Raw genomic sequence first — 26,961 nt, 5'->3', positions numbered from 1 at the left:
CTTTTAATCGGAATGTTGAAACCATTGATATTTAAGATAATTACTGATATAGTTTCTTTTAAGTCTACCATCTTGCATTTTTCCCTATTTATCTCATCTATTCTTTATTCCTGTATTTCTTCTTTTTCACTTTTTTTAGATCAAATTTTTAAAAATTATTTTTTCTCCCTTATTAGCACTTTAGTTGAGCTAGTTTTATTATTATTTTAATGGTTACCCTAAAGATTACAAAATACATCCTTGATTTACTTCAGTCTTCTTTAAATTAGTAATTTTACTCCTTCCTAAATGGTCATCCTAAACAGCTGCCTAAACAATGTTGGGAAAACACTGTTTCTTCATCACCTTGACTGCACATGAGTATCGCTGGGACTTACCCTCTAAGATGTTATAATTTTTTAGGTTTGAATGTGGTCTAGCCCACTGTGTTTTCAAAAACCATCCTTGGTGATATCATCAGGATTAAGAAGCACTGGATTAGTCTCTGACAAAGCCTGCCCACATTGAAAACTGCCTAAACTTCTTATCTGTATCAGAACCTAACTTTAAAAGTATATCTTAATAGGACATAACCTTTTCACACAGATATTGTACGATCCCACCACTCCACAAGCCTACCTTCCCTGAGCATGACTTCTGCTGCCTAGTATTTATGGTTACAGCACAAAATTAAGAAGGAAAGAGAGTTACACTGGTAAGGGTGAGGGTTGGGGGAATGGGTGGAAGGGGATGTCACAATCCCCAATAAGACTAAAATCACCCAGGGCCATTTACGGCTTAGTAATTAATTCCAAGTCATTGCTCCCTTTGAACTGTCTTTTTTATTTTTTCTTTAATGTAAGACAAAGACGGTTGAAACTACAGGCTAAACCTGGTTTTATGAACATCTGAACTCTACCCGTCAATTTTATGTTTTAAACAAAAGTTAACGTCTTCCAATTGCAATGCTAGCTCATCAGCATGATAAGCCGTCCAAGGGCATCCTGATTAAACTGCTTTACTGTCAGTCAGTTCCTTCACATCCAGGAAGAGACATACACCTTCTTGCATATCAGCATCAGTTCACATGCAGGTTACACTCCTGCCCCCCAGCCTGCTGCCCAAGAGAAGATGCTGTGATGGCAAATTACCAGATACGTATCTTTTTTTTCAGATATCCTTAGGAGCATGCACACACTCTAAAGCAAATCACTCTTACATGCTCCAAGCTACTAAAGGAGGAACCAGAATTAAAAACATGAAACCCAAAGGATGTTAAGGCCTTAAAGACATCCTGTAACCTATATCTCAACTGCATATTTATATTCAAGTAAAAGGCATTGTTAGGATTCTTTTATCTTGAAGATTAACTTTCTATTTTAATTAGAAATATCGGATACATCACAACTTTCAAGACATTTTCAGCTAACAAAAGTGCCAAGTGCTTGCATTTCCACAATGGCCTGTATTTCCACTGGTCTTGATTTAGGGTTTCTTTTCCATTCATACTGAAAGACTAATGAAGAACAGTTGAGTAGTCTCTGCATAGACGGGCTACTGAAGTTAAGGAATGTTCTGCATGCATATAGTTAGTTAAAAACATACTGAGTCTTATATAATTACTGTGTTGAAGAAAAGACAGTGGTAGAGCAATAGGTCAGATAACTACTGTGGTTTACTCTTTGCAAGGCACAGCCTGAGATAATATAAAAATAATTATATGCACAAACCAGATTTTCCAAACTGCTTATTTTGTTTTCTAGGTCAGTATAGCTGGTCAAATCCCTCTGAAAGTTAAGTTTTCCAGCTGAAAATGAATGTTTAGTTCACTTACATTATTTCTGTAAAATGTTGCATATATTTAGATGTTCAAGGGACTGTGATATTTATTCCTCACTCTCTAGAGGTTTTTCCCCCTAATAAGTAGTGTTAGTAGGTTGGGGAGAAAGAGCAGATCAAAAACCATGCTACTGTGAAAGCTTAACACCATCTTCATTACCATGTAATTAAAACTGCAGGTACTTACAAATAAGCTCCAAGCTACTTAAGACTGAATCCATCTAATAATGCAAACGTAGCATTTGCATCTTAAAAATAGATATTATTTTCATAAGTATAGCCATTCCGATTTATCCAATCCTCAATAATTGGCACTAAAAAATTGCAATGCTGTTATTTTGCCTTTATAGAAGAAAAAGTGATACATCAATCGGTGCTTGTGATTTCCAGGCAAGATCAGTGGCTCAGAAATTTGGAGCATCCACTATCTTAAACCAACACAGATCTGAGACAGCTCATGTGAGATGCTGGTTGTCAGGGGAAGACAGCCCCAAGGATGCTGGAAGCAAAAAGATGGGCAGTGGCCAAAACCTCAGCCAAATGATGTGCTAAAAAGTGACAAAGAAAGAAATATAATTTGATAACAGTTCTTATTTGAAGATTTCCACAAAGAGACAATAGGCAATTTTAGGCAACATAGGCAGTGGGTTTTAAAGTGGGCACATTTGCCCCATTAGGAAGAGACAGTACTAGATATAATTTTTGGCAGGTTTCCAACCTTGTCAATTATCTCAATCCTAGTGCAGCCTTCAGTCCTGGTGGGACTTCCACCTACCCAAGTGCCTCTACCAATTTCCCCAATCCTAATTGTCTTTTCCTTTCTCTCAGATACACTGCAGAGTCTCCGTGTCTCTGGAAATTAATCACTATTTGAGAGATTAATTGGAATTTTGAGGCTATTAATTGTAATTTCCTCTTTCTCTTGCTTTTTTAATTTTGAGGGAACTCTATGAGGATTCTTGCAGCAACTTAAACGTATACTTAAAAAAAAAAAGTTCCAGTCCTCCCAAAATAACTGCTTCTCTGACATTTCTACTCTACGGCTTGTCAGTCATTACACTTGGAGAATTACTTAGGCTTAGTTACAAACTCCATCTGGGGATTTATAAAAATTGGTTTACATAATAAGATTAATTATATGTAACTATTAAAATGTTAAATGATGTCATTCCCACTCTTTCAAAGAACTCTTTCATATTCAAAATCAGTCTCTTAAGGAAGAGGAGTAAATAATTTAAAGTCAAAAGTAACGACAGTAGCTAAAACTTTGTCCCATGGGTTAAGGTCCTTTGAAAGTTTTCTTTCCCTGGGAAATTGAATCTGCCTTATTACACAAAGCAGACACATAGGTGCCACATCCCACAAAGACACACACATTCCCTCCCCCCCCACCACACACACTAAAGACGAAACTTCCCACCAGAGCAAATTCTTGCCCTGCAGTGACACAGCAACAAGTACTTTTAATTCCTGTTTAATCAGAAGTAAATATCTCCTGGCATAGCATAAACATAAAATTGTAACTCAGAAGAAAAGCTTGGGAAATAGACATAGATTTGTGTGCTGGTTTTAAAAATGCTTTCTTAGTGTTAAGGAGTTACAACTATAGGCCTGGCTCCAGGCTAAACAAGACCCTTAATCGGGACATCCGGGAGGCTTCCCAAGACTGTGACATTTACAGAACAGAACCAGAGAGAATGAGAAACTGGGAGCGCCCCATATAGCGAGAATGACATCCGCCAGGAAAAGCGGGCTGCCAGCACAGTGGATGGACTCCCCTTTCAGCCTTCTTGTTTTTAGTGTACAGGCCACGCCTGTGCCATTGTTTTTGAGAATCCCTATGTAGAACTGCTGGCATCTATGAGAGGGTACAAAAATTTCAGATGGGGTAGCAACTTAAGGGGAAAGAGTTTGAACCACAAATATTTATGATTATTAATGACTTCACAAGTCCTACAAAGTTTCACAAAGTCCACATTCACTTCACAACCTTGGGCTGTGAATCCATGTCTCTATTCATCCAAAAAAAGAAGTTTTTAAAAAGTTATAATGTGGGAGCTGGTGACCCAAGGGTCCCTGCCTTCATGTAGTGATAGTCCACCAAGAATAGACTCTGAATAAATAGTTACAAGTGGGCTGCTTCATATATCTGTATGTCTCCAAAGCCAAGCATGGTGGCTGGCACCAACTATGTACCCAAGTTTTGTGGAAGAGAGAAGAGAGAAAGGATGGGAAAGAAAGGACAAGAAAAATGAGCTTCAGAGTATTGCCACCTCCCTGCCAATTTTCATAGATAAAATATTTAGGTAAGTAAATAAAGTATATTCAGTAGTGGATTATTAATAGTATATACCATAGGAGGTATACTCAAACATAAAAATATTTACTTACCTCCAACTGAAATTATGACTATTAAACATCTTCAGAAACGACAATGTTTTCAGTAATGTAGCCTACATCAAATCAGTCGCTGGCCAATAAATTGGTGGTGGAGATTGGGTCAGATACCACAGGAAAAGGAGCACTACACTACTGGTTGAGGATGACTAACTTATGGAATGCAAGAAACAAAAAACTCTGTAAGAATTAAGATAAACTTGAAGGCTCCTGCCCAAGAGTCAATACTGATCCAGAAAACCTTTCCATCCTGGGAGAAATAAGCCTCCCTAGAAATGTCAGGTTTTAATGAGGTTGCAACATACGGCCAAAAGGAGGTGATGGGCCACACGAAAAGTAGATGTTGAGACAGAACTAGGGAAAGATCACTCCAGCTTCTGCTTAGAAAAAGAAATGCAACATTAACAAAAATGTGAGGGGTGCTGCTGTGTGCTGAGTCACTGGGGTAGTACCAAGATGACTAAGACTTAGAGCCTTGCTGTAGGCGTTTACCGTTGGTTTCTCAAGAGCCACAGAAAAGGAGGCCGTATTGAGTATAAATGAAAGTATAAAAGGGAAATCAGATTGAATTGACTCATTTTTGGAGATGAGAAAGTATTTCTTCAACAGGGGCTCCAGGAGCATCCAGAAACACCATCTTCAGAATCAGGAGGGAGAAAGCATGACTACAGCTGCATACCTGCAAGGTCACTAGTGTTTCCCTTCTCAGACTAATGAATAAAAACACTGCCAGATCAGACTAAAAAGAGACAATTAGTGCTTATGTGAGTGTGCACACTCAAGATTATAGTAATGCACTATTTAAAAAAAAAAAAAGAATCTCTAGCTTTTAGAGATACCAACTGAAATGTTTACGGATGAAAAATCCCAGCTCTGGGATTTGCTTCAAAATAATCCAGGGTATGGGGGTGGAGGGTGAATGAAACTAGGCCATGATTTGATCACTGTTGAAGTTGGGTGATGAGAGGTTCATTACACTTCTGTCTTAATTTAAATATATTTGAAATGTTCTATATAAAACATTTTTAAAAATATGAATTGGTAATAAAAGCCTGCTTAATATGTAGGGGATGTCGAAACTTTTAAATGATCATTCAATAAAATAGTGCCACTCAGTGTAGCAAGTTAAAAAGTGAACAAAAGCTCTTAGAAAACTACTATTAAATATGAATGTGAGGCTGCCATAGAGCACTGTGTATAACACAGCCATGCCTTGAGCAAGAAAATTGAATCTACTACATCTTTGAGGTTCTAGGCCAATTTATAATGTTTTCCAAACTGCCAGTCACCACCCTATAGTGAATCCTGAAATTGATTTGTGGGCCCCGATGGTTTTTAGACAAATGAATAGAAATACAACAGAAAAGACAATATCAGAGCATATCACACATAACAGGATAAACATTTTTTGTGGAACTTGTGTTTCTGAATGTGTGCATGTGAGTATATACATGTGTGAGTATGTGCACAGCATTTGCATTTAGTCTACTCTTAATATAACAGCCAGAATGGGTCTGTTAAAACCTAAGTCAGATCATGCCACTCTCTTCTAAGACCCTCCAGGGACAACCTATCTCACTGACTGTAAGAGCCACAGTCCTTACAATTGTCTACAAGGCCCGCCATGATCTGCCACCTCCTTCCTGCTTGGTCCTATTTAATATTTATCCCTTTCTCACTCCATTGGCCTTTTTCCTGTTCTGGAACACACCAGGCACATTCTCGCATTAGGGCTCTGCAATTGCTCTTCCCTCTGTCTAGAATGCACTTTCTCCAAATGTCTGCATGACTGGCTCCCTTACCAGCAAATGCTGCCTTCTCAGTAAAGCCTTCCCTGACCATGCAATTTAAAATTCAGACTTCCCTGTTCCCAAACTTTCTGATCTCCTTTCCTGCTTTATTTCTCTTTCCATAGAACTATCTCTCTATTAGGAAACTCCATGAGGTCCAGAATTTTTGTCCGTTTTGTTCACTACAGTGGTGTCTCTAAAACATGGTCAATACTTAATAAACATACATTGAATGAAATATGCATGTGTGCATGGTGTGTATGTGAGTGTGAGTGGCTGCTGGGTCTTAGTGTGGGTCACATTCCAAAAAGCTTGTATAACACTGTCCTGGAGCACACTAAGATTATCTCTGGGCTTACTGAGAGTGGGGCCTGAGAAGAGAGTGTGGTACAGGAACCCAGCAGTCCTGTGGGTTATAGACTGGGTGCTTAGAACACATGCCACTGATGATTGCTATTTGAGGTTTGTGTGTATATAGGTGGGGAGAGGATTGTTCCCTTGGGGGACCACCAAGGCACCATAAATTGGCAGGAAGAATTAGGCAGAGTCAGAAAATCATAAAATTTTCAAGACCTTCAAAGATGATCTGGGCCAAACTAATAAATCTGCAGATGAGAATCAAAGTTACAAAATGATAATGTCATTTGCCCCAGGCCACACAAAAAAAGTAAATGCTGAGACAGAACTAGCAGAGACATAGGTCATACGACTCCTCCTCTCCAGCAATCCTTACATATCCTGGCCTGCCATAAAAATGACAAACAGGAATGTGTTCTCCAAAAGCCTTCTGCTCATTCTTTTTCCTAGGAAATAACCTGAGATTCTTCCTCCAATTAGAGGCCAATCATCTAATCCACTCAGCCTTGACAATTTGTAGGGATCTCTGTTTTAAAAACAAAGAGCTGCTAATGAACATTATTTCTCATAAATCAAAGCCTTAAAAATTCCTTGCCATAGCAACCAGGAGTGGTTGAATCATCTACCATTATTCCCTGACTTTCTAATAATACAGTTCCAACTTCCCTCAGGCCCAGGGATGTTCAAGTCTGTCAAAACCCAAAACTTTCAACCCTCACTGTCCTACTTTTCATTAGAGCTAAAGAATCTATCCGTTTTTGAATTAATGGATGTGTATTTTTCCATAACCATAAAACAAAGCGCTTCAAACCACAAAGCATGAACAAGTGAAAAACATGTCAGTAAAAGCTGTCAGTCACCTTAATTTGGTGGGGAAGCAGAAACATTCTTCCAGGATTACAAAGTAAATAGTCGTACTAATTGATTGATTCTCAACTAAGATTTTAATAAGTACTTTGACCGGGAGAGGCCAGGTATTTCAGAATTCTCAGTGTCTCTGTGGCGGCCTCAGAGATTCCAAGGGCTGAGGACATTCATTGCCTAACTGTGGCAGACACTCTTGGCTGCTCCTCCTCCTAAACAGAACCCTGTTCTGTTCAGGTGTCCTCACCCCTCCGGGAGACGCTGGCACATCTCATTCCAGGAAGGGGGTCAGCACTGACTAAGTGCATCCTGGGAATTCTATTCCCTTGCCAGTGATTGGTTCACATCTAAGCATGTGACAAAACTGTGGCCAATGAGACAAGGGGAAGTTTGCAGAGTGAGAGGTGCTGCTGGGAAAGGTTTTCTTAATTTCCACAGGGCCAGGAGGAAACATCTGTTTCTAGATGTGATACCAAGGACTGCTCTTGTCATTTTGACACTATAAGGAGAGTGAGATTAGGACAAAGCCCACCCACCAAGAGGGCAGAGCATAGAGAACTCCAGAGAAGCAGACAGAGCCAGACACCACAATGTATAGGACTGACAGTAGCTCAGCGCTTCTTTTGGGGGGTTTCTATATTTGCAGTTGAAGCATTCTGACTGATACAGCAATTGCACCCTGGGAAGATCTGGTCAGGAAATGAGGTGGTCTGAATGTGTTATACATGTTGGTTTTAGCACCAGAAAAGTTGCATAAACAGCAGATCCTACGAACATTTTTTTTTTTTTAAGAGACGGGGTCTCACTGTGTCACCCAGGCTGGAGTGCAGTGGTGAGATCAGCTCACTGCAGCCTCAAAAGTCTCAAATTCCTAGGCTCAAGCTATCCTCCCACTTCAGCCTCCCGAGTAGCTGGGGACTACAGGCATAAGCAACAGTGAGTCTTTTGTTAGACATAGCTTAGTCTGTGACATTAGAAAGTAGAAGGAACAAGGTATAAAATCTTCAGCTGAAGTGAGATGTCAGGGCAGCCTCAGAGGCCAGCACAAGGCACAATACCATCCCCATGTGTGCTGTTGTCACAGGGGGCCCCGGGCAGCCAGATTTCACCTGACGGAGGACACAGAACAACAAATCCGCTGTGGCCCATACTCTCTTCCTCCACTGGATGCCAGGAAAGTACTCTGAGTGAGATCTTAAGGAAAGAATTAAAGAAGAAGTTTCAGTACTTGCTTTGCCTTCACACCCCCATGAATGGGCACTCATTTGTATTTTTTGGGATGCCTCTCTCAGCTTTCCTATGGGAAGAAAGAAGGAAGACAGGCCATGAACAACTTGAAGGGGAGTGAGCCATCCTGTAAATTCACACATGTCATTGATGATCAAAGTCTGCCCAAGAAAATGACCACACAGGAACTCTGTTCCCCAAAGACACCAGTCCTTAACTCCATGAGCTCCACACCAGAGCCACATCTTTCTCCAACCCAAGAGAAAGTATATCTAGCTAGAGAAGTCTTTATACTTGGGGGGAGAGGAGGACTTCTGCAACAACTTGGCACTCAAAACCAGCAGGTATTTGAAAAATGCTCATTGCTTGGCTTCATTATAGTGAATAATATGTGGTTCTAGAAAATGTCCTATTTGTAGGCATTCATATTTTAGATCTCCTCTGATGAAACGTGTTTTTCTTTGCTTGCGTAAGGTAAAAGTAAACACTATCAGAAGCTCCGAGACAGCTACACCTGTGTAATATTTAGTCTTTCGAACAAAGTGTTTACAGTACAATACTGTGATCTGACATGATCAAAGGGTGTCAGCTCTTTGATTGGAAACAACAAAAAGCCAGCAGATGATATCCTTGGAAACGTCTGCACAACCATCCATCTAGGGGCACATATGGAGGCAGCAACAGACGCATCACTGTATTAATAATACTCAGGAGCACCAGGCACACAGTGGGAACTTGGTTCCTGGAGGACGCATGTTCTACTTGGAGGGCATAAGAGTTGTGCCCAGGGTCTAAAAAGCTGGATAAAAATCTAATTAACTAGTCATAAGAAATGCACTAATTGCTTTGTCCAGCATCAGCAAAGGAGACCTGCTGCTGTCTCTCATTCTTCAGTTGGAGAGGGTGCCCCGGCCTTTAGGGGACACTGGGGTAGGGAGACATCTGTCTAGTGGTGGCTGAGTTGACCTTGCAAATCAGCTGCAGAGAGCAAGTGTCTATGGAACCATCTGAAGAGGTCAGGGGCTGGCAGCTTATAAAAGATGAATGTGGAAATAAAAATGAGAAGAGAAGGGGCACCCCATATTGATCAAGTTATCAGTGAATATAGACTGAAATGTCTCCTACGTGATCATGAGCATCCTGTCCAGGAAGGACATAACCTATAAGACTTAACCTACTGTCTGCTCACCTTATGACTATTTCAACTTCTCATTCTTACTACATCATTTTTTTTTTTTGCTTTTTAAAAGTAATGGCTTTATTGAGATATAATTCACATAACCTACAATTCACCTGTTTAAAAGTGAACAAATTCAGTGACATTTAGGATATTCACAGATATGTGCGACCATCACCATAATCAAACTCAGAACAATTTCATTATCCCAAAAAGAAACCCATACCCATTAGAAGTCACTCCCCATTTCCCACCAATCCTCTCAGCTCCAAGAAACAACTAATCCACTTTCTGTCTCTTTTGCCTATCCCGAACATTCCATGTAAGTGAAATCATACAATATGCAGTCTTTTTGCAACTGGCTTCTTTGACTTAGTATAATGTTTTCCAGGTTCATCCTTATAACATGTATACTGCACTACTTTTTAAAAAATCCTGTTTGCCTTTGCTTTGTTGGTATAGAAATAAAAATTCTCTGTAGTGGTCCATGTTAAACTCTGGTTTTATTACCTAAATTTAATAAGCATTTACTATTCACTCCTGAAATGGGCTTGTGAACCACACATCAAGTTAAGAATTATTGATGATTCAGAAAAGGCCATGTGATTTTGTTGGGAGCTTCCTGTTGCAACTCAGTGCAAATTATCTATGAATTTTTTAAAAGTACTAATTTTCTGAAAACCATTGAAGGCATGAGGCTAATGTGAGCTGGTGATGGGATCCTTAGAGAACTGATTTACATATAAGAGATAAAGGAGGGGCTACAGTGACATTTCTATGATAGAGTGCTTGGGATATAGGCATATTTGTCTACTCGGCAACTAGTTATTGAGTGCCTCCTATGCATCAGACACTGTGTTAGACACTGGGGACCCAGCATTGAACAAAGCAGACAAAAATAGCTTGCCCTTGTGGAGCATGTATGTTAGTAATACATGAAAAAACTATTGCAGAAAGAAAAGCAAGAGAATAAGCAGAAAATTCAGGGTAGCAGTTACCTTCGGAGGAAAGGAATAAAAGAAAATGGGGAAGGGAAGGGAGAAGAGTACAGAGAAGATACAAGGACAGGTAGTGTTTCCAAGTTGGGTGGTAACTTTCCTTATGCTTTTCTTGCTGTGCTTCATAACTTGATGCCTACTATGGATATTCTTTTGTATACACTTAATATGACATAAAATTTAATTTTAAAAAGAGCCATCCCTTTAAATGGGAAAGTATAAACAGTGGTGTCCCTTTAGATTGTCCCAGCTAATTTAAAATATTGTTGGGAATATGGCATGCACACTATCATCTTACACAGAATAGAGACATTCTAAACTGGCACAATTATTCAAGGATTTGAAAAGCTGACAAAGAAGAGTGAAAGATATGTATTTAGGGGACATTTTTCTTAGAAGATCAGGAGCTCTGAGTAGTCACTTATCACCCAGGAAAGGAACCTGTGGAGCATCTTATTAGAATATGAACTTCATGAGACCAAGGATTTTTATATTTTGTTCATAAATTTTCAGATTTCTTTCACAGACAGTCACACATCTGATTCTTACAATTAGTATTATTGGCCCATTTTATGGATAAGAAAATGGAAACTCAGAGAGGTCCACGTTAACAGAGTTAGTCGGGGCTAGTGTTTGGACCAGACCCTGACTTCCTAGCACTTGTCACACAATGTGACCCTCGAAATCCATGATTCAAATGAACCCACATTTATTCATAAAACTCAAGAATGGATGCTAGAAACAAGTTTCAAAGAGCTACATTCAAAGCATCAGGAAGAAATAGCAATGTACTCTATAGGTAGAAAATGGATGGAGCTCATTATTGTAAGAAGGAGCACGGGCTGGAACTACAGATGGATTCAGATATGTGAACATGAACTCTGGAATGACAGATTTACACTCTGCTTTTTATGAAAAGTAAGATGCCTGCAGGGCAACTCTCCCTGAAAGGCTGCTGCGCATTCTTACAAAATACCCCTGCTGCTATTACTGGGGTCAGAATACAGAACCAAGTAAGTACAGTGGCAATTATTATGTCCTTTGACAAATGACATTGTCTAACTCAAAATCATGTCTTACATGCATAATTGCCTGGGATTTGCTTTGGTTCTTTTCTTAATCTTAATCTGATACTAATTACTTCACGACAAGTTACAAGGCCCCTGTCAGTTGCTGTTTCCTCTGAAGAAGAATTCATATTCAGAAAAAAAGGCAGGTGGGTTAGTTTGGCTGCTTAAAACCAGCACAGGGCTCTCCTTGGCCAAAGTTCAACCCTAGGGCATATTAACATCACCGAGAAGAAAAACTTATGTGCCCAGGTCACTGAGACTTCCTTCAACCCCAGGCATTGATCGTGAGGGAGATAGCAGAGAGGACACTTGGTCTGAACTAATGAGATCCCAACCAGAAACTAACCACTCAAAGGGTACATGCTAAAAGAGACATAATAGTGCTCTCTGCATATGAAAATGATCAAAATAGTATTATTTACCTAATAAAAATGGTTTAACGGGCCCACTGTCTGTGGGGACAAACACTGCAAAACAAAATGGCTAATTTTTCTATAATAAAGTGAATTTGAATGAGCAACTTAAATCAATATTAGGCAGCCAAATTATGTGTATTAATATCTGCACCTCATTAGCATAATCCCAAGTGAATTCTTTCATTACTAAAAGTAATGCTAGGCCTGACTTTTCATTTCCCTTGGTATTAATTTATATATGATGTAAATTTGCTTTGAAATAACTTTTGTTTGAAACTTAATCCACGTCTGCTTTCTTTGTATACATACATACACAGAAACACACACAGACATATATGCACATACAGACATAGTCATACATGTGCATGTGTGTGCACACACAAAGATATTCATGGCAAGATGCCTCAGTATAAAGGCTATCAGACAAGAGTTTTCTACATAAGTAGAGAGAAAAATGTGTCCCTTGTTTCCTCAGCTTCTCTTTCCAAGTTCATAGCATTGCAGGCGTTCTTTGGAAGAAGAGTGTACATAAATCTAACAAAAATATGTAAAGTCTAAAATTATACTGAAGCAAAAACAAAATAAAACCTGTCTAAACAAGAATCTGATAAAAGTCCCAACCTGTCTCGCTCTATATCACTTCATTTCAAAATCACTGTACAGATTCAGAAAAATTAAGGACATCTCTCATTATCTGGGACTACAACAAAACAGGGACTTGAGCATCGGGGCTAAACTGCCTTGGTGAGCAGAGGGTAAGTTTCTGGCTTGAGCAACAGACAGGGCTGCAACCCTGGGAGCCACCAGCCAGTGAATCAGCAGGTTTTGAATGCCAGATGCTGCGACAGAGGCTACAACATTCTCACTGGAGTCATCTATACCAGTGTTATCCAATATAAATAGAAAATGACTCACACATGTAATTTCAAATATTCCAGTAGCTGCATTAACTGTTTTAAAAATAAACAGGTGAAATTTATTTTTAAAATATATTTATTGTAATTTACTAGATCCTAAATATTATCAACTCAGTGTATACTCAATATTTTAAAAGTTATGAATCAGATAGTTTACATTTTTGCTTGTTTTGTACAAAGTCTTTGAACTCTGTTGTGTCTTTTACTCCTGTAGCACATCACAATTCAGACTAGCCACGTTTCAAGGGCTCAAGAGCCACGTATGGCTGCCATATTGGACGGCATAGGTCTAGGTCTTCACAATCAGGCCCTCAGAGGTCACTATGGCAGCCCCTATACTCTGACAGATGCTGCAGGAGATCCACTGCCAAAGCCATACTCCCTGCTTCCTATTTCCTTGCATTTACTTGCTGTCTCAACAATCCTTTGGATTTATACCTTGGAAGCAAAACCGCTTAAGAAAAAGCATTTCACATTACTAATGTGGCATTGTGTGAAGTAACAAGGAAGTGCTAGGTTTGGTTTCCTTGAAAAGGACAATACCCAGCCAGTACTGAGGGTACAGAGGGCAATGCTGAAGCATGATAAAATTCAGGAACTGGGCCTCTGATGAAAAAAGAATTGCGTAAGGTTATCACCGAAGTGCTTCTCTGATTCACATTACCCTAAATCTATGATCTGAGTTATATCAATAAAGAACAAGCCATGCAGGCCTCCCAAAACGCTAAGATTACGGTCTTTTAGTTATTATAGTTTCTGAGTCCAATAGCCTAAACATCCACCTCTTTGTTGCTATTTAACACTTTGAAGACACATTCCACCTTCCCACTTGTGTTGCACTTGAAGATGGTAATAGACGTGCATGGATGAGAAGTTCTTCTTTTTCCTAGGAACTGTAATGTTCCTGCATCTTATTTGGATGCATTTCCCCCCAGTTAAATGTGCTGAAAATTCCAAAAGCTAACTTTATTTTCTAAAAACCAATGCTTTTACTTTGCCCTGTATGTGGACCTTTTGTAGAAGCAAAACCCTTCTAGCTGGACTGCTGATAGCCAAGTTGGTAGAAAATCTCTTTTAAATAACAAGGCTGAGATATGCCACTAGCAACCTCAGTCCACACGCTCAAAATTTTCCTATTTTCTTTATGATTTTTTGGAAGAAATACAATTACAAGACCCAAATTTTTTCCAGACGTGGACATTTTTTCCTTTTTGAGGGTGAAATTACAACTCACTGTGGGTTTATTTAAAAAAGAAATTGAGTTGCCATCAGGGAAACAAAAGGCCATTTTTTTTTTTTAATAAAGCTTGAATCAAACCTCAGGATAAGAGGAGTTTACAAACATTTTTAATTACCCTCCCCAACATGATGCTCCAGCTGTTACAGTTTCCCTCTAGGTTATGAAGAAATTACTTTTTTAAAAAGTCAATTTGCAAAATTAGTGAAAGATAACCTAAACATCACAATGAGCAAACACAGAAATAGGAGAACATTGGATCAAATTTTCTGTCCTTAGCTTGTTAACTTTACATTAGTTACGTCCCTGTCTTAGAACTACTGATCCAATATACCAGTGCTGTCCAGTAGAATTTCCTGTAGAATAATAAAATGTTTCATATAAGTGTAGTTCAATATGGTAGCCACTAGCCATGTGTGCTATTAAACACTGGAAATGTGCCTGGTGCAACTGAGGAATTGAATATTTTTATTTATTTATTTATTTTCTGGTAATAGGGCTTCATTCTGTCACCCCGGCTAGAGTGCAGTGTTGTCATCACAGCTCACTGCAACCTCAAACTCATGGGCTCAAGCGATCCTCCTGCCTCAGCCTCCAGAGTAGCTGGGACTACAGGAGTGCATCACCCCGCAAATTTTTTGTAGAGAGGGTCTTGCTATGTTGTTCAGGCTGATCTTGAATTCCTAGCCTCAAGAGAACTTCCCACCTTGCCCTCCCAAAATGCTAAGATTACAGGTGTGAGCAACTGTACACGGATGAATATTTTTAATTTAAAATATCCACATGTAGCTAGTGGTTACCACATTGGATAGCACAGTGATATATAGTTAGGGCAGACCTAGGTCACTTAAGTCTTGGTGCCTTTATAGGCCTTGAGGTGCCTTGAGGTCTAAGGCCCATTTAAAAATACAAGCACTTTATGACTTCTTTTTTGAAAGTATTAAATAATTAAATAGAACAGCCTCTATGAAGCCAGACAGAAAAAATGTCTGGAAGCAATTCTCTAAGGATGATGCACTCTTTAGGATGAGCCAGGAAGGGGGGTGGAGAGTTAATGTCATCAGCACTTAGGTCCTAGATGACAGTTCCAGCTCCACCACCAACTAGCTAAGTGGCACTGGACAGTTTCTGAGTTCCCCAGGCCCTGATTTGCTTACTTATGCAATGTTAGACTCTGCTAAACAACCTCCAAGGTCCCTCCTCACTCTAAATCTACTCAGTCCAGGTGGTATTTATTAGGGGCCTATGACACTTAAACATTGGTTGATTTAAAATAATACTTTATGCTGCTGGCATAATATTGCAAATGGGCTGAGGTTGGGTGACTTTGACAGGCCAAATTGTTGAAGCAAGGCAATACTGTAATTAGATCAGCCCTTACAGACTATTAATATATTCAAAGATTAGCCCCCACAAAGGTGTACAATTAATTATGAATGTGGCGAATAGCAGGTTATTTGTACAAGCAGCTAGTGGCTGGCTCTCCCTGGAGGCACAGCTGAAAGTTCTGTGGCCACTTGACAATGTGCTCATCCCAGGTCTTCAGCCTTGGACCCCAGTGGACAGCCACATGGGTCCCACGGCAGGGCCCACTGCCTGTGGGGCCAGCATATCCCTAACTGGGGTTTCCTCTAGGAAACCCCAACAGCACTTTAAATAACCCTCTGCATTTGTTAGTAACTTTAAGACACATCAGTGTGCTCCGTCACACCAACCAGCCTGCACCAGAGACACGGGTGTTCATCTCGACCCTCTGACCAAAATCCACGTGAGAGACAGAATACCAGCTTCCTTTCCCTGGGTCAAATGGAAGGAGAAGCAGGAAGGTGCCGAGAGGATTTGGAAACCATGAACAGTAAAGTAACCCAAACATGGTACTGATGAAAACATGTCTAAATAGAAATCTGGCCAATATAATAACAGGTGAGAAAAGAGAAAGAGAAAAAGAAGGAAGAAGGAAGGAAAGAACAAAGGGAGGGAGGGGAAAAAGCCATTTGTTTTGAAAATTAAACAACATATTTCAGAAGCCATGAAATGCAAACATGTATTCATAAAAGATAAATGATTGGTGGGTGATAGGCGGATATCATTCATCATACGTCTGTCTATCACGAGGTCCATTTCTCTTCCTCTGTATCTATCTTGACAGTAATCTTGGATCTTCTGGCAGAAAACTTTTCCAAAGTATACCCGCGTGACACTGCTCATGTATAGGTTCTCCAAATCCAGCATCCGGTTATTTTCAGCATTGGGCAATAAATAACAGGGGACCCTGCGGAGCAGCAGACGGCCCTCAGCAGGGCTGACACGCAAGCCAGGCCCCAGGTGGCAACTCAGAGAACACACTGTGCGCACACAGACTGGCCACGGAAAATACCTGGTGTTCACAGCCCCCAAAAGTTGGACAAGTGACAGAGTCATCCAATATACTTTGTGGAGTTATTCATAGTTGGGGGTGAATGGTATTTCAGCAAATGCACACACATCAGTGGGCCCCTTGTCAAACACTGCAAATATGCAGCGTGCTTAAGAAAAGTCTCCTTACCTCTCAGATTCTGAACTCTCCGCTCATCTGAGATACTACAAATGGACAATGAAATCTAACAAGTTAAAAGAAGGTGTGGAAAGGCCACCAGAAAAACAAGAAGGACCAAGTGAATAATTTCTCTCACAGGGTTAATTTTAGCTTTGCAGGTTTTTTTGTTTTTATCTGTGATTATTTTTAAATTGCAATTTTTGTGAGTGTGATTTAAAATTAAAATGGTAATCAAAACTTTCTGCCCATCTAGGCGATTGTGAAATTTAAGTACCAACAGTTATCATTAAAACAAAGGCAAAGCAATTTTTGTTACACATAATTGAGTGTTCTGGAAGAAAATTTCTAAAAGATCCAGAGGTCCAAAGAAGACTTCTCGATGAGAACGTGTGTTTTGATGATACTCTGTTTTGTAGTGTTGGATCCATGGAGTTTCTAGCTATACAGACATGAGTCTTGCCAGAATTACTACAGTTTAGTTTGGCCACCTTCATATAGCAACATGGAAGACTTGTATATGTTACTGGTTATGATCCTCCAATAAGGAGTAATAAAAAGTCCTATTTATCATTTCTAGGATTAACACCAGTTTGATAGCAGAAAATAACATTATTTACCTGGCCCACATTACTGTTGTATAGAATCCAGAGAAATAAATACCTCAACCCATTCAGGAATGTTCTTTTCCCAGTTAAAGTTTTGATGCCTCTACACATAATACTTATATTTTTTTAATCTTTTTCTATTTGCATTTTAATTTAAAAAGTCTATGTTGACTTCACTTTTATAATACAGTATGTTTATGTTTTCAAAATCTTAACTTCTTATCCTAGGGGTCCCTTTAATATTTAATTTTTTTACCTTGTTCAGTTACTAGAAACATTTTATAGCTTCTTTATTTATTACTTTGCTTGGGTTGTTTTTTTTTTTTCTTGACTGTGAAATTACCCATTTAGCAATCATATTACTAATATGCAAAAAGTTCTTATTTCAATTATAAAAGCAAATATAACCCATGATTATTAAGAAAACTGTTTTGCAAATCAACCATTATTTATTTCAGAATATAATCAAGTATCACAGGCTAGATTAAAAGCTTAAGGATAGGGATTTTTTTTTTTTTTTTGCAACTTAAAATAATAAAGGTAATCAAACCTTCCTGCCAATCTAGGTGATTGTGAAATTTAATTACCAGTAGTTATCATTAAAACAAAGGTAAAGCAATTTCTTTTGCACATAATTAAATATTCCAGAAGAAAATTTCTGAAGAGTTCTAGGAAAATGTATTTTAAAATTAATTGTAACCTGATTATTTCATTTGTTATGTCTCAGTTAGTAAGGTAGAATAAATGACACACTTGGGTGATTTGTTCAACAACACCTAGTGAGAGCATGTTCTCAGGAAAATCAGATAACTTTAACCTTAATACTGAGTAAATTATTAGATCTTTACTCTGTGCTAACACAACCAAAACTAAGTCTCCCACAGCTATTCCGCTAAGAGACGTTTAGCCCATGTTGAGTTCATCTCTCCCTATGCTGGATGTTATAGAATCAACTATTCCTTTTTTAGTGCTCCATTGTCCACATATGTCCTAAGGCTTCCAGAACTGTTCCATCAACCAACCCCACTGCTCCCTGAACAGTAAGAAAATCTATATCAGCAGCAGCACTAAGTGAGCCGGCAGCTCTACACATGATGGGCCTAGAAGCACAACTGTCCACAGAAGGATCAATAGCCCTAAGAAAGTCGAAATAAGTCCATGAACTTCCCCCTCTGCAGGCCTTTGCCTAAGCTCTTCCTCCTTCCTGAAGTGCCTTTCCCTCTACCTGATTTCCAGAAATATTCTACTGATCCTTCAATACCCAACTCATATGTCACCTCCACTGAGCCCTCTAAACTGAGGCAATCATGCTCTTTCCCTGCACTTTCCTTCACAGAATTCATTTGATCACACTGGCATACAGGTTGCTATTAATATTGCTTGTCCGTCTTTGCTGCTGGATGGTAAGGGAAAGGATGTTGACTCATCTTTCCATTCCAACCACTCAGGACTATGCCCAAAACCTAGAAGATACTCAGATGATGCCTATTTAATGAAGCCCCAAATTCAAGATCAAATTTAACATGTGACAGAAGAAGTAGATGTTATGTATGTTGGATGTATTTCTGCACCTAAAGTCTGAGCCAGTGAATGCCTTCTTTTTCATTCCTCAAAGGAGTAAAGTTTATTCACACCAAGCACTTATTGACTGTCAGGCCCTGCGCTAAACACTCTACACACGTTATCTCATTCAATTACCACAACACCCTATAAAGTAGGTCCTATTATTTCCATTAGCTTTATTTACAGATGAGGAAATTGAGGCTTGGGAAAGTTAAGTTACTCAACCCAAAATACCCATCTTGTCAGTGAGCAGCCAGAAGTTCAGAGCTAGAAGGAATCCTAAAATTATCTTCCTCACTTAACCTACTCAAAGCCAAGGTTTATATCTTACGCCTGGCACACAGTAGGCCGTTGGAAATGGTGATGCATAGACTGATAGAGTGCCCTAATTTCTCAGACTCTGGCCTTTGCCTGAGAGAACCCAGCTGCACCACAAATAAGCTCTATTCTTTCCTGCCCAACACCTCTCACAGGTGTGAATTGCTTGCGTCATCTGAATTATTCATGATCCACACAACGGTAAGTGTGCTTAAAAAGAGAACTACAATTCTGTATTTTTCAAGACAAAGTGCCTGATTTATTGGTGAATTAGGCAACATAAACTCACGGGCCAGGTTGAGTCATGCCACATAATATATCCATACCCACTTTTTGAATTTCAGCTTTCATATAATTTCCAAGTTTCCATTAGTATTAAAAATAGTGGTAAATAAAGCAGGAAAGAGAACCATTATAAGCCTCTCTATCCTATCTACAAAGCAATTACCATCATCTAAAGCTTATACTGTGCTGTTTCAACCAGTGTATTCTTCCTAAGGCTGAGTTAGGCTTTTCAATCAAGTTTCTTGTAAGCTACATCAAGACCTAAAAATGCAGATGCCACAGCATCTGTAATTTATGCCACCAGTAAATCACATAATGATACTGCCTCCTTGTCCTTTCTCCATTTTTCTTTCCCTTTGCCACCTCTCGTCCACCAGTTCATTTTCTAGTGGGCAGTTTTCTGAGAGGGATAACCATATGCTAATAGAAAGCCAACATCACTGTATTTTAAATTCAATGTTAGTCAACCAAAATGAATTGAAAAGCAGCAGCAGTGGTTTGAGGGTACTAAAAATAAGCTATAGCATTTGCTGAGTTCTCAGAATCAAAACCACAGGCAGTCAACTTGTTGCTGCTCTTAATAAGATATGACTGTTCTGCCCCATTGGCTGCTAAACCAGAAACTTGAACTGTATCATACACCTAAGACTGTGTTTTTGATTAGTTGGCAGTAATCAAGAAAGGAAGTGCCATTTCCCTGGAATGAACCCTGCCAAAAAAGATAACAGATGGCTTTCAAGTGACCACCTTGTGCCAGGTCACAATTGCCCCTTAGTCAAACTCACCTTGCATTTATTATTTAATTAGTTACACATTTAAAGATGTGGTTTCTTTTATGTCTGGGTTGCTGTCCAAGGCCTCCAAAAAGATGTTTCTTCCCTTGAGTGTAATTTATGGATAATAATAAAAAGACCATAATAGGACTTAATACTATTAATATATTGAGCATTTCCATTAGATCTCCAAGACCTTCTTGACCCTTGAATACTGTTATACTACACTAAATGTCTTATCAGCTGTCCCTTTAGGGTTTGGCATTAAAGTTTTCAATGACAAGAGAGGTAGAGGAATTCTACTCAATGCATCATTCTGATTAGAAACCTGTCATACTCAGAAACCAGTGGGTCTGCTTCTATTGACTCCTACTCCTTTAGATTCATTAGCATTTTTTCTCTTCAGTTAGACCCACTGATCAACCACAGAAAAGCTGAAAGAAGCCCACCCTTTGCTCAGCCACACTTAGAACGAAAAAGAAATGTATGTCTTGCTAGTGAAATTACAGAGAGTATTATAAGAAAATGTCTAAGGACCACATAGGAAATTTCTCTCTCTCTCTCTCTCTCTCTCTCTCTCTCTCACACACACACACACACACACACACACACACACACACACGTAAATGTGCCAAGAGTCAGAGGCTGGGCTCGACTTCCCTTCCCCTAACCCACTTCAATCAGGACCAGAAAGACACAATCCCTTCATCGCTGCTACCTCAAACCCATGCCCCAAGCCAGTGTCTCCACAAAGCTAATTTCTGAAACAAACAAAGAAAATCAAGTCTGCGAGGGGTTTGCTCCCCTCTGCTGTGGACTTGGGTATCCAGGCTGGCGGGAGCCGCGCGGCCAACAGGTCGGGGCGCCCAGCTTCGCCCTCGCCTTCCCCGCCCCGCCAGCCCCCGCTCCAGCTGCGCCAGAAAGTGCGAGCCCCGGTCCTTTCGCTTCTCGCCTGCTGCGCCCCGAGCCCCAGGACCCCCGCGTCCGCACACTACGGGCGCCACCGCTCCCCCACCTCTGCCCTGTCAGATGTCAGGCGCGGAGGTGCTATGGGCACCGAGGTGCTGGCAAAACCAAACAAGTGTCGCCCCGGACGCCTGCCCCCACTCTGAGAGAGCGGGCGGGACGGCCACAGGTAGGCTCTATCCATCCCAGGGTGCGGGGCGAGGGCAGGGGGAGAGACCCAGCGCGGCAGCCGCGCCCGACGGGCTGAAACTCACCGGAGGACACCGAGGAGCCGGACAGGCTGGAGTTGCTGGACGCTGCCATCTCCGCGCGCCCCGCGCGTCGCTGCTCGCTCAGCCCCGGTGCGGGCGCCGCCGCCGCTGCCCTCGCCCGGCCGCTCTCAGCCTCCACGGCCCCCAGCCCATGGCAAAGTCCTGGGGACGCGCAAAAAGCACCAGCCTCCGGACTCAGCCTGCACTTCCTGCTCCACCAGATGACGCGCTGCTGCCGCCGCTATTTATTTGCGGTTTCCGTCCCTCTCCGCGCCTTTGCACGCTTTTCTCCGGGTGTCGGGGATAGGTGGGGGCAGAGGGAGGCTGAGGGGCGGCCGGGGCGGGCTGAGCTCGCGTCCTGCCGAGCCCCACTGCTGTCAGCGCTACCCCGTGCGCTGTTGGGACCAGGGCGCCCGGGCGGCCCCCAGCCGCCCCGCAGGCTCCCGCACCCTCCCCTGGGCTCCCGCCTCCCCGGCCGCACTTCGAGCAGCCCGGGCAGAGGCGGCGGGAGACAGACAGACAGAGCGACCCTCCCCTTCTCCCTCCGCCCCGACTCCGCTCGCGCGCACACAAAGGAAGGAGAGGAGACGCGGGCGCTCGGGGGCTGCTTCAGCTGCCGCGGGCTTGACAGCTCCTGCGACGGGGGCTGGAGGGGGAGCTGCGGCCCGCAGGGCGGGGGGAGACTGGACGGGGGAGTGGGCCCCCGAGGTGCTGGGGAGGTCGCGGGAGGCGCCGGGCGAGCGCGGCTGCTCCTAGGGTTTAAAGGGGACAGGGAGGGAGGGTGTGGAGGGAAGGTGGTGGGGCTCGCCGCGCCCCGCCCGGCTTAGGAGCGGCGAGACAGCTGGGGTGGGGGATCCGTGGAGCCAAGGGGGGACCGCTAAGGACACCAGCGCTAGGCAGAAGGGGTCTGGGATGCCAGAGCGGCTGTGGAGCGCTCCTTCCACTCCCCTCCAAATTGTCCTTTGTTGCTCCGGAGCTGATGATAGCCCCTGTCCTGCAAGAAGGTGCGTTTCCTAAAACACCCAGGAAGCCAATCCAGCTACACTTAAGTACCCCAGCCACGGACAGTGCCCGACGGGTCCACTGGGCTTCTGAGGCTGGCCTTCAAAGAAATACAGACGTTCCGAATGTGTCATCAGGCCCACACAAAGCAGGGTGTCAAAGAGAAAGAGGTTCTCCGACTGCGCCTTGCAAAGGAGCCTCACAAAAGACTTAAGACTTGGCAGCCGGTCGGACTGTACCCTTTCAGGATAAGGAACTGCTTAGGTGTGTGAGAGAAAGAGACTAGGGCACAAGGTGTATACCTTCCCCCCGTATTTAAACCTAAATTAATTTCACTGGGAGGAAATATCATGCAGATTTTTTAAAAAGTCTATTTCACGCTCCCAGCAGGCTAATCGGTCCTTTCAATCCTAAAGCAACAGAAAACTGTGAAATTTGAAGAGAAATTGTTAGATCAAAGGAAAAAGCAAACATTAAAGGAATGAAAGTACTCTCATTATATAGCAAAATGGAAAGTGTTCACATTGGGGTAGTTCAATTTTTAAAAACCAGGCTAAAAGGACATAGTCAATTTAAAAATTATCAGGAGTGACACAGGAACAGCAGCCAGATCCTGGGGGAACACCTAACATACAGTGAATAATGCATGTTAAGTAATCACAATATACACCCACATCACATTTTCTAGTTGATTTAAACTATTTTTTAAAAGTTCCCTCCAGGATGCCATCCCAGTTGTCTTCCCAGTGAGGCTCATTTTTGTCAGTGTGGGTTGCTGAATAGTTGAGGGCTGTGAGCACACTCCAGTCACATCGGACCGTGTCTTCCTGACCCTCACCTGCACAGACCTTCAGACAGCCCTGCCTGGTATAAGGAGACCCAAGCACCACCTCTTTACCTACCCGATACCACCATTTTTCTTTTGTGCAATGCACCTTCGCTGTAGCCTACTCTGGAGCCCTTCAGGGACTTGTGGCCCATCACACCCTTGACTTCTCTATCAGGGTGGAACTTCCTGTTTCCCCAGAGTTCTTCTGATTGAAGGCAGCATTCACTTGTTTGACTAGTAATCTTCTTATCCCTCCAGATCTTTAGATGGTGGACTCTCTGACTTGGCGATGTCACCTGCTGGGATTGTTACCATCTGGGCTTTGAAGACAACACCTGGGTTCAAACTCCGGTTCTGTCACTTAGCTGTGGGACCTTGAGCAAATTACTTCAACTCACTGAGCCTCAGTTTCTCCAGCTGCCACAAAAATCTGATAACATAGAGTGTTGTGAAGATTGAAGGAGATACTATGTGTAATGCTACAACGCACCTGGCGTAAAGTTTGTATTCTAGAGGTCACTTGAAAGATCAAATGTATTAGTTTGAATGACTTTTGCCTTCTCCATTGCATCTGGAGATAACTAATCAGCTGTGAACTGTTCTACCAGGGGAAATGGCTCACCTTTGGCCCAAGGTTTGTATTTCTTATCCCAAATTGTGCAGTAGGCAACAGGTTTCATTATTCATCTCTGAAGTCTCACAAAAGGATGTCAGATTCTATTTACATAGTTTGGATGGTAATATTTGCCTTCACAGAGCTTTAGTTAGTTGGAGAAAGTAAAGCATGCCCCTGTGAAATAGATTATTTTTAGTGTTCCGTATTGACAGATGAAGGGACAGAGGGCCACTTGCTGGGAAGGCACCACCCCTGTGCTGTACAAAAGTAGAAAAAGACTGAGACTCATTTTTTTTCCTACTGGGTCCTGAGCCCAGAAGAAGGATAAGAGGGCCAACAAACACGCTTGCTGAACAGAGGTGTGATAACAGGGGAGGCCCAGCCCGTCAGTAGGAGATGGACCATAACTTTGAAGCCCATTATTTTGAAGAACAAACAGAGAGCTCCAGGTTCAGAACTAAAATCTGAAAGCTAATTGAGCATGTGGATCATTAAAGCTATAACCAATGGAGAAAACTCAGCAGGCATGATGGTTCACTAGCATCCTTCCTAGATTTGGAGGCCTGAAGGCTGGCTGCTCCTTCTAAAAATGTTTAATATCAATAAATTAGCAGGAGATGGCTGAAGCAAAATTGCTAACACCCTCCTCAGTAGGCTCAGGGACTTGTTTGTGGACCTTGAAATCAAACAATGAGAAAATTAGTTCATCTATTTTATTCATTCATGTATGGTCTTCATTCTAGGGAATTTCTGTTTTCTAGTGGAAAAGGAAATACTGATGCTACAAAGAGCTTAGATCTGTTTGAAATGTAGAATTCTTTTAGACATTTCTACCTTTTCTTCAAATATTAAAAGTCTTATGAGATAAAAAAGAGTCTTATGGATAATATGATCTACTTAAAATTAAAAATTACCATTTTGTTTTAATTTAGCTTTCACCTGGCATTCCAGGCCTTCCAGCTTTCTCTTTCCAAGCTTATTTCTGTTCCACCTTTCACGAATTTTACCCTTTCTCACTGTGCCCTGTGCCCCTTGGGGCTGGCAGTATTGGTCTCTGCCATTCACTCCTGTGGCCTATCCTACATATTGTGAAGATTCAACCAGAATGTGTAGAGAATTCTTCTCTACACAGAGAATGTGTAGAGAATTCTTCTCTGTAGAATCTTCCCTGCTTCCCATACCAGAAACCAGCTCTCCTTCCCAGAAGAATTCCTTTAGTCCTCATTCTGTACCTCTCAACTGGCAGATCTCATGCTCTGTCTTGTTTTAACACTAATTTTGGTACATATTTTATCTCCATAGTCTATTTAAAGCATCCTGGGGGCAGGATGCTTGTCTGCCCAGCCCTTGTATTCTCTCTCTCTCTTTTTTTTTTTTTTTTTAGGAGAAAGAAAGACAAGTTTATTACTTTGCCGGCAAAGGAGGAGGGTGGAAACTTTTGTCTGAAAAATACCATAATAATAAGCAGAAATACAGAGCTTTTAAAGGGTGGGTTCTCAGCTTCAGGCAATTGCTGTTCAACTGCAGTTGGTGATTCTAATTGTCCTATCTCCACTGAAGACAATCCTGTGACCTCCACCCAGGACCTCCCTCAGACAGGTCCAGGCTGAGCCATCTCCTGTAGCACAGCCCTTGTATTCTCTACCATGCTTTGCACACAATAGGTGCCCCGGAGATATTTGTGGAATAAATGAGTAAAGTAAGGTAAATGGTTCTCCTGTATGCCAATTACGTTACACCTCAGTAACTGTGACCACTGAGCCACAGATGATGAGTAACACATCTGGAGCACAAAAAGAAGTTGATGGGTGTGTAAGGGCACTACCTCTGCTGTGAACATGAAACACTGAAATGGTGAAAACATAAGAATAAAATTTTGATGGAGCAAATGTTCGAAGTCTGCACCCCACCTTCCATCACCAGCTGTTACAACTCACATAACTTAGTGTTTGCCGGATAGCTCTCGTGTTACTGTAATTTGTTTATTTTGTTTTATTATTCCTTTGAAGTTTAAAAGCAGACAAGAAAACACCGCAGGGTGAATGTGGCTGTCGTGGCTGGAGCTGTGCTCTCTCGGGCACTCTGGAGGGTTTCTTAGTGAAGGTCATTCCATTTTCTCCTGCTAAACACAGGATGAAATACTGTATTCCTTGCTTTCAAGATTAATCGAGTGGCCGGCATTCACAGGAGAACAGTGAGGCTATTTGTCAACTAACTTTAAATATTTTATGGCAAATACTTTACTGTACCCTGAAAAGTGGTCTGTTTGCCATCAATTTCGTGGTGGTAAGACATATTTCCCTTTGTAGTTTAAGCCCTATTTCAAATACAAAGATACCTAGTCCTGTTAAGGAGAAAGCGTTGGCTCCTTCTGAGGCAATGTCATGCCTAACTAGAGACAGAACCTGAGAAACACTCCTTTCCCTCAGAAGATGCCAGAGCCCAGGATGGGGTCAGCTAGCAATCTGGAGGCTCAGCCCTGCCGCAGGTAGCAGCCCTGCCTCTGAACAAAGAGGAGTCCGCACCTGGGGTGCAGACAAAGGGAGGCCGCCTCAGATACCCAATTCCCAGTTCACATCGCCTGCTGCTGGGGACCCCTAGTGGTGACACACGCTGCGGGCATAGGTAGTCCTGCATTTTCTCACCGAGCTGCAGAGGGGCCTGGGTATTGCCTTGAGTTTCCTATTTGCAACTTAGCTGGGGAGGGTCACAAACACACATGTCCACACTTAAGCTGTGCCATCAAACAGAGCAAGAAAAAGAGCTTTCCTTTCTTTCTGAAACAAAAAACCACCATAGCGTTCAGAAACCCATTGAATGTGTTTTCTTCTGCATATTGCACTTTCTAGCTTTGCTCCCTGACATTTTAGATTATAAAAATCTTTTCTGCCCTCAATGTCCTAAGAGAAATCTAGGATAAACTAAAGTGAAGACAGCTCTAAGCCTGCT

The 26,961-nt window shown here is 41.7% G+C and overlaps 2 protein-coding genes across 3 annotated transcripts in view; one reads left to right on the top strand and one right to left on the bottom strand.

The window, feature by feature from the left end:
* CHN2 (chimerin 2) overlaps positions 1 to 22,324 on the bottom strand; it is a 292,015-nt gene extending 269,691 nt beyond the window's left edge. The window contains exon 1 of one of the 2 annotated variants that reach the window (XM_045564214.1): positions 21,569 to 22,324. In XM_045564214.1, coding sequence (XP_045420170.1) covers positions 21,569 to 21,617 — 49 coding nt within the window. In that variant the 5' untranslated portion in view covers positions 21,618 to 22,324. The remainder of the gene's footprint in view (positions 1 to 21,568) is intronic. The other variant, XM_045564215.1, reaches the window with a different exon arrangement.
* On the top strand, positions 21,057 to 24,894 carry LOC123647031 (translation initiation factor IF-2-like). The gene is made up of 2 exons (XM_045564216.1): positions 21,057 to 21,483; positions 23,655 to 24,894. The coding sequence occupies exons 1-2, from the start codon at positions 21,076 to 21,078 to the stop codon at positions 23,676 to 23,678; spliced, it is 432 nt and encodes a 143-aa protein (XP_045420172.1). The 5' UTR covers positions 21,057 to 21,075; the 3' UTR covers positions 23,679 to 24,894.
* The last annotated feature ends 2,067 nt before the right edge of the window (positions 24,895 to 26,961 follow it).

The sequence above is a fragment of the Lemur catta genome, chromosome 11 (genome assembly GCF_020740605.2).
Source record: "Lemur catta isolate mLemCat1 chromosome 11, mLemCat1.pri, whole genome shotgun sequence".
NCBI lineage: Eukaryota > Metazoa > Chordata > Mammalia > Primates > Lemuridae > Lemur > Lemur catta.
Note: the sequence above shows the minus strand (reverse complement) of the source record. Positions and strands in the feature narration are given on the sequence as shown.

What these genes read in the sequence shown, in the direction of transcription:
- LOC123647031 (XM_045564216.1), top strand. Translation starts at nt 21,076, where the DNA reads ATGCCCCAAGCCAGTGTCTCCACAAAGCTAATTTCTGAAACAAACAAA. An exon ending in AGCGGGCGGGACGGCCACAG is followed by an intron (nt 21,484 to 23,654) that starts GTAGGCTCTATC and finishes TTATCCCTCCAG; the next exon opens with ATCTTTAGATGGTGGACTCT.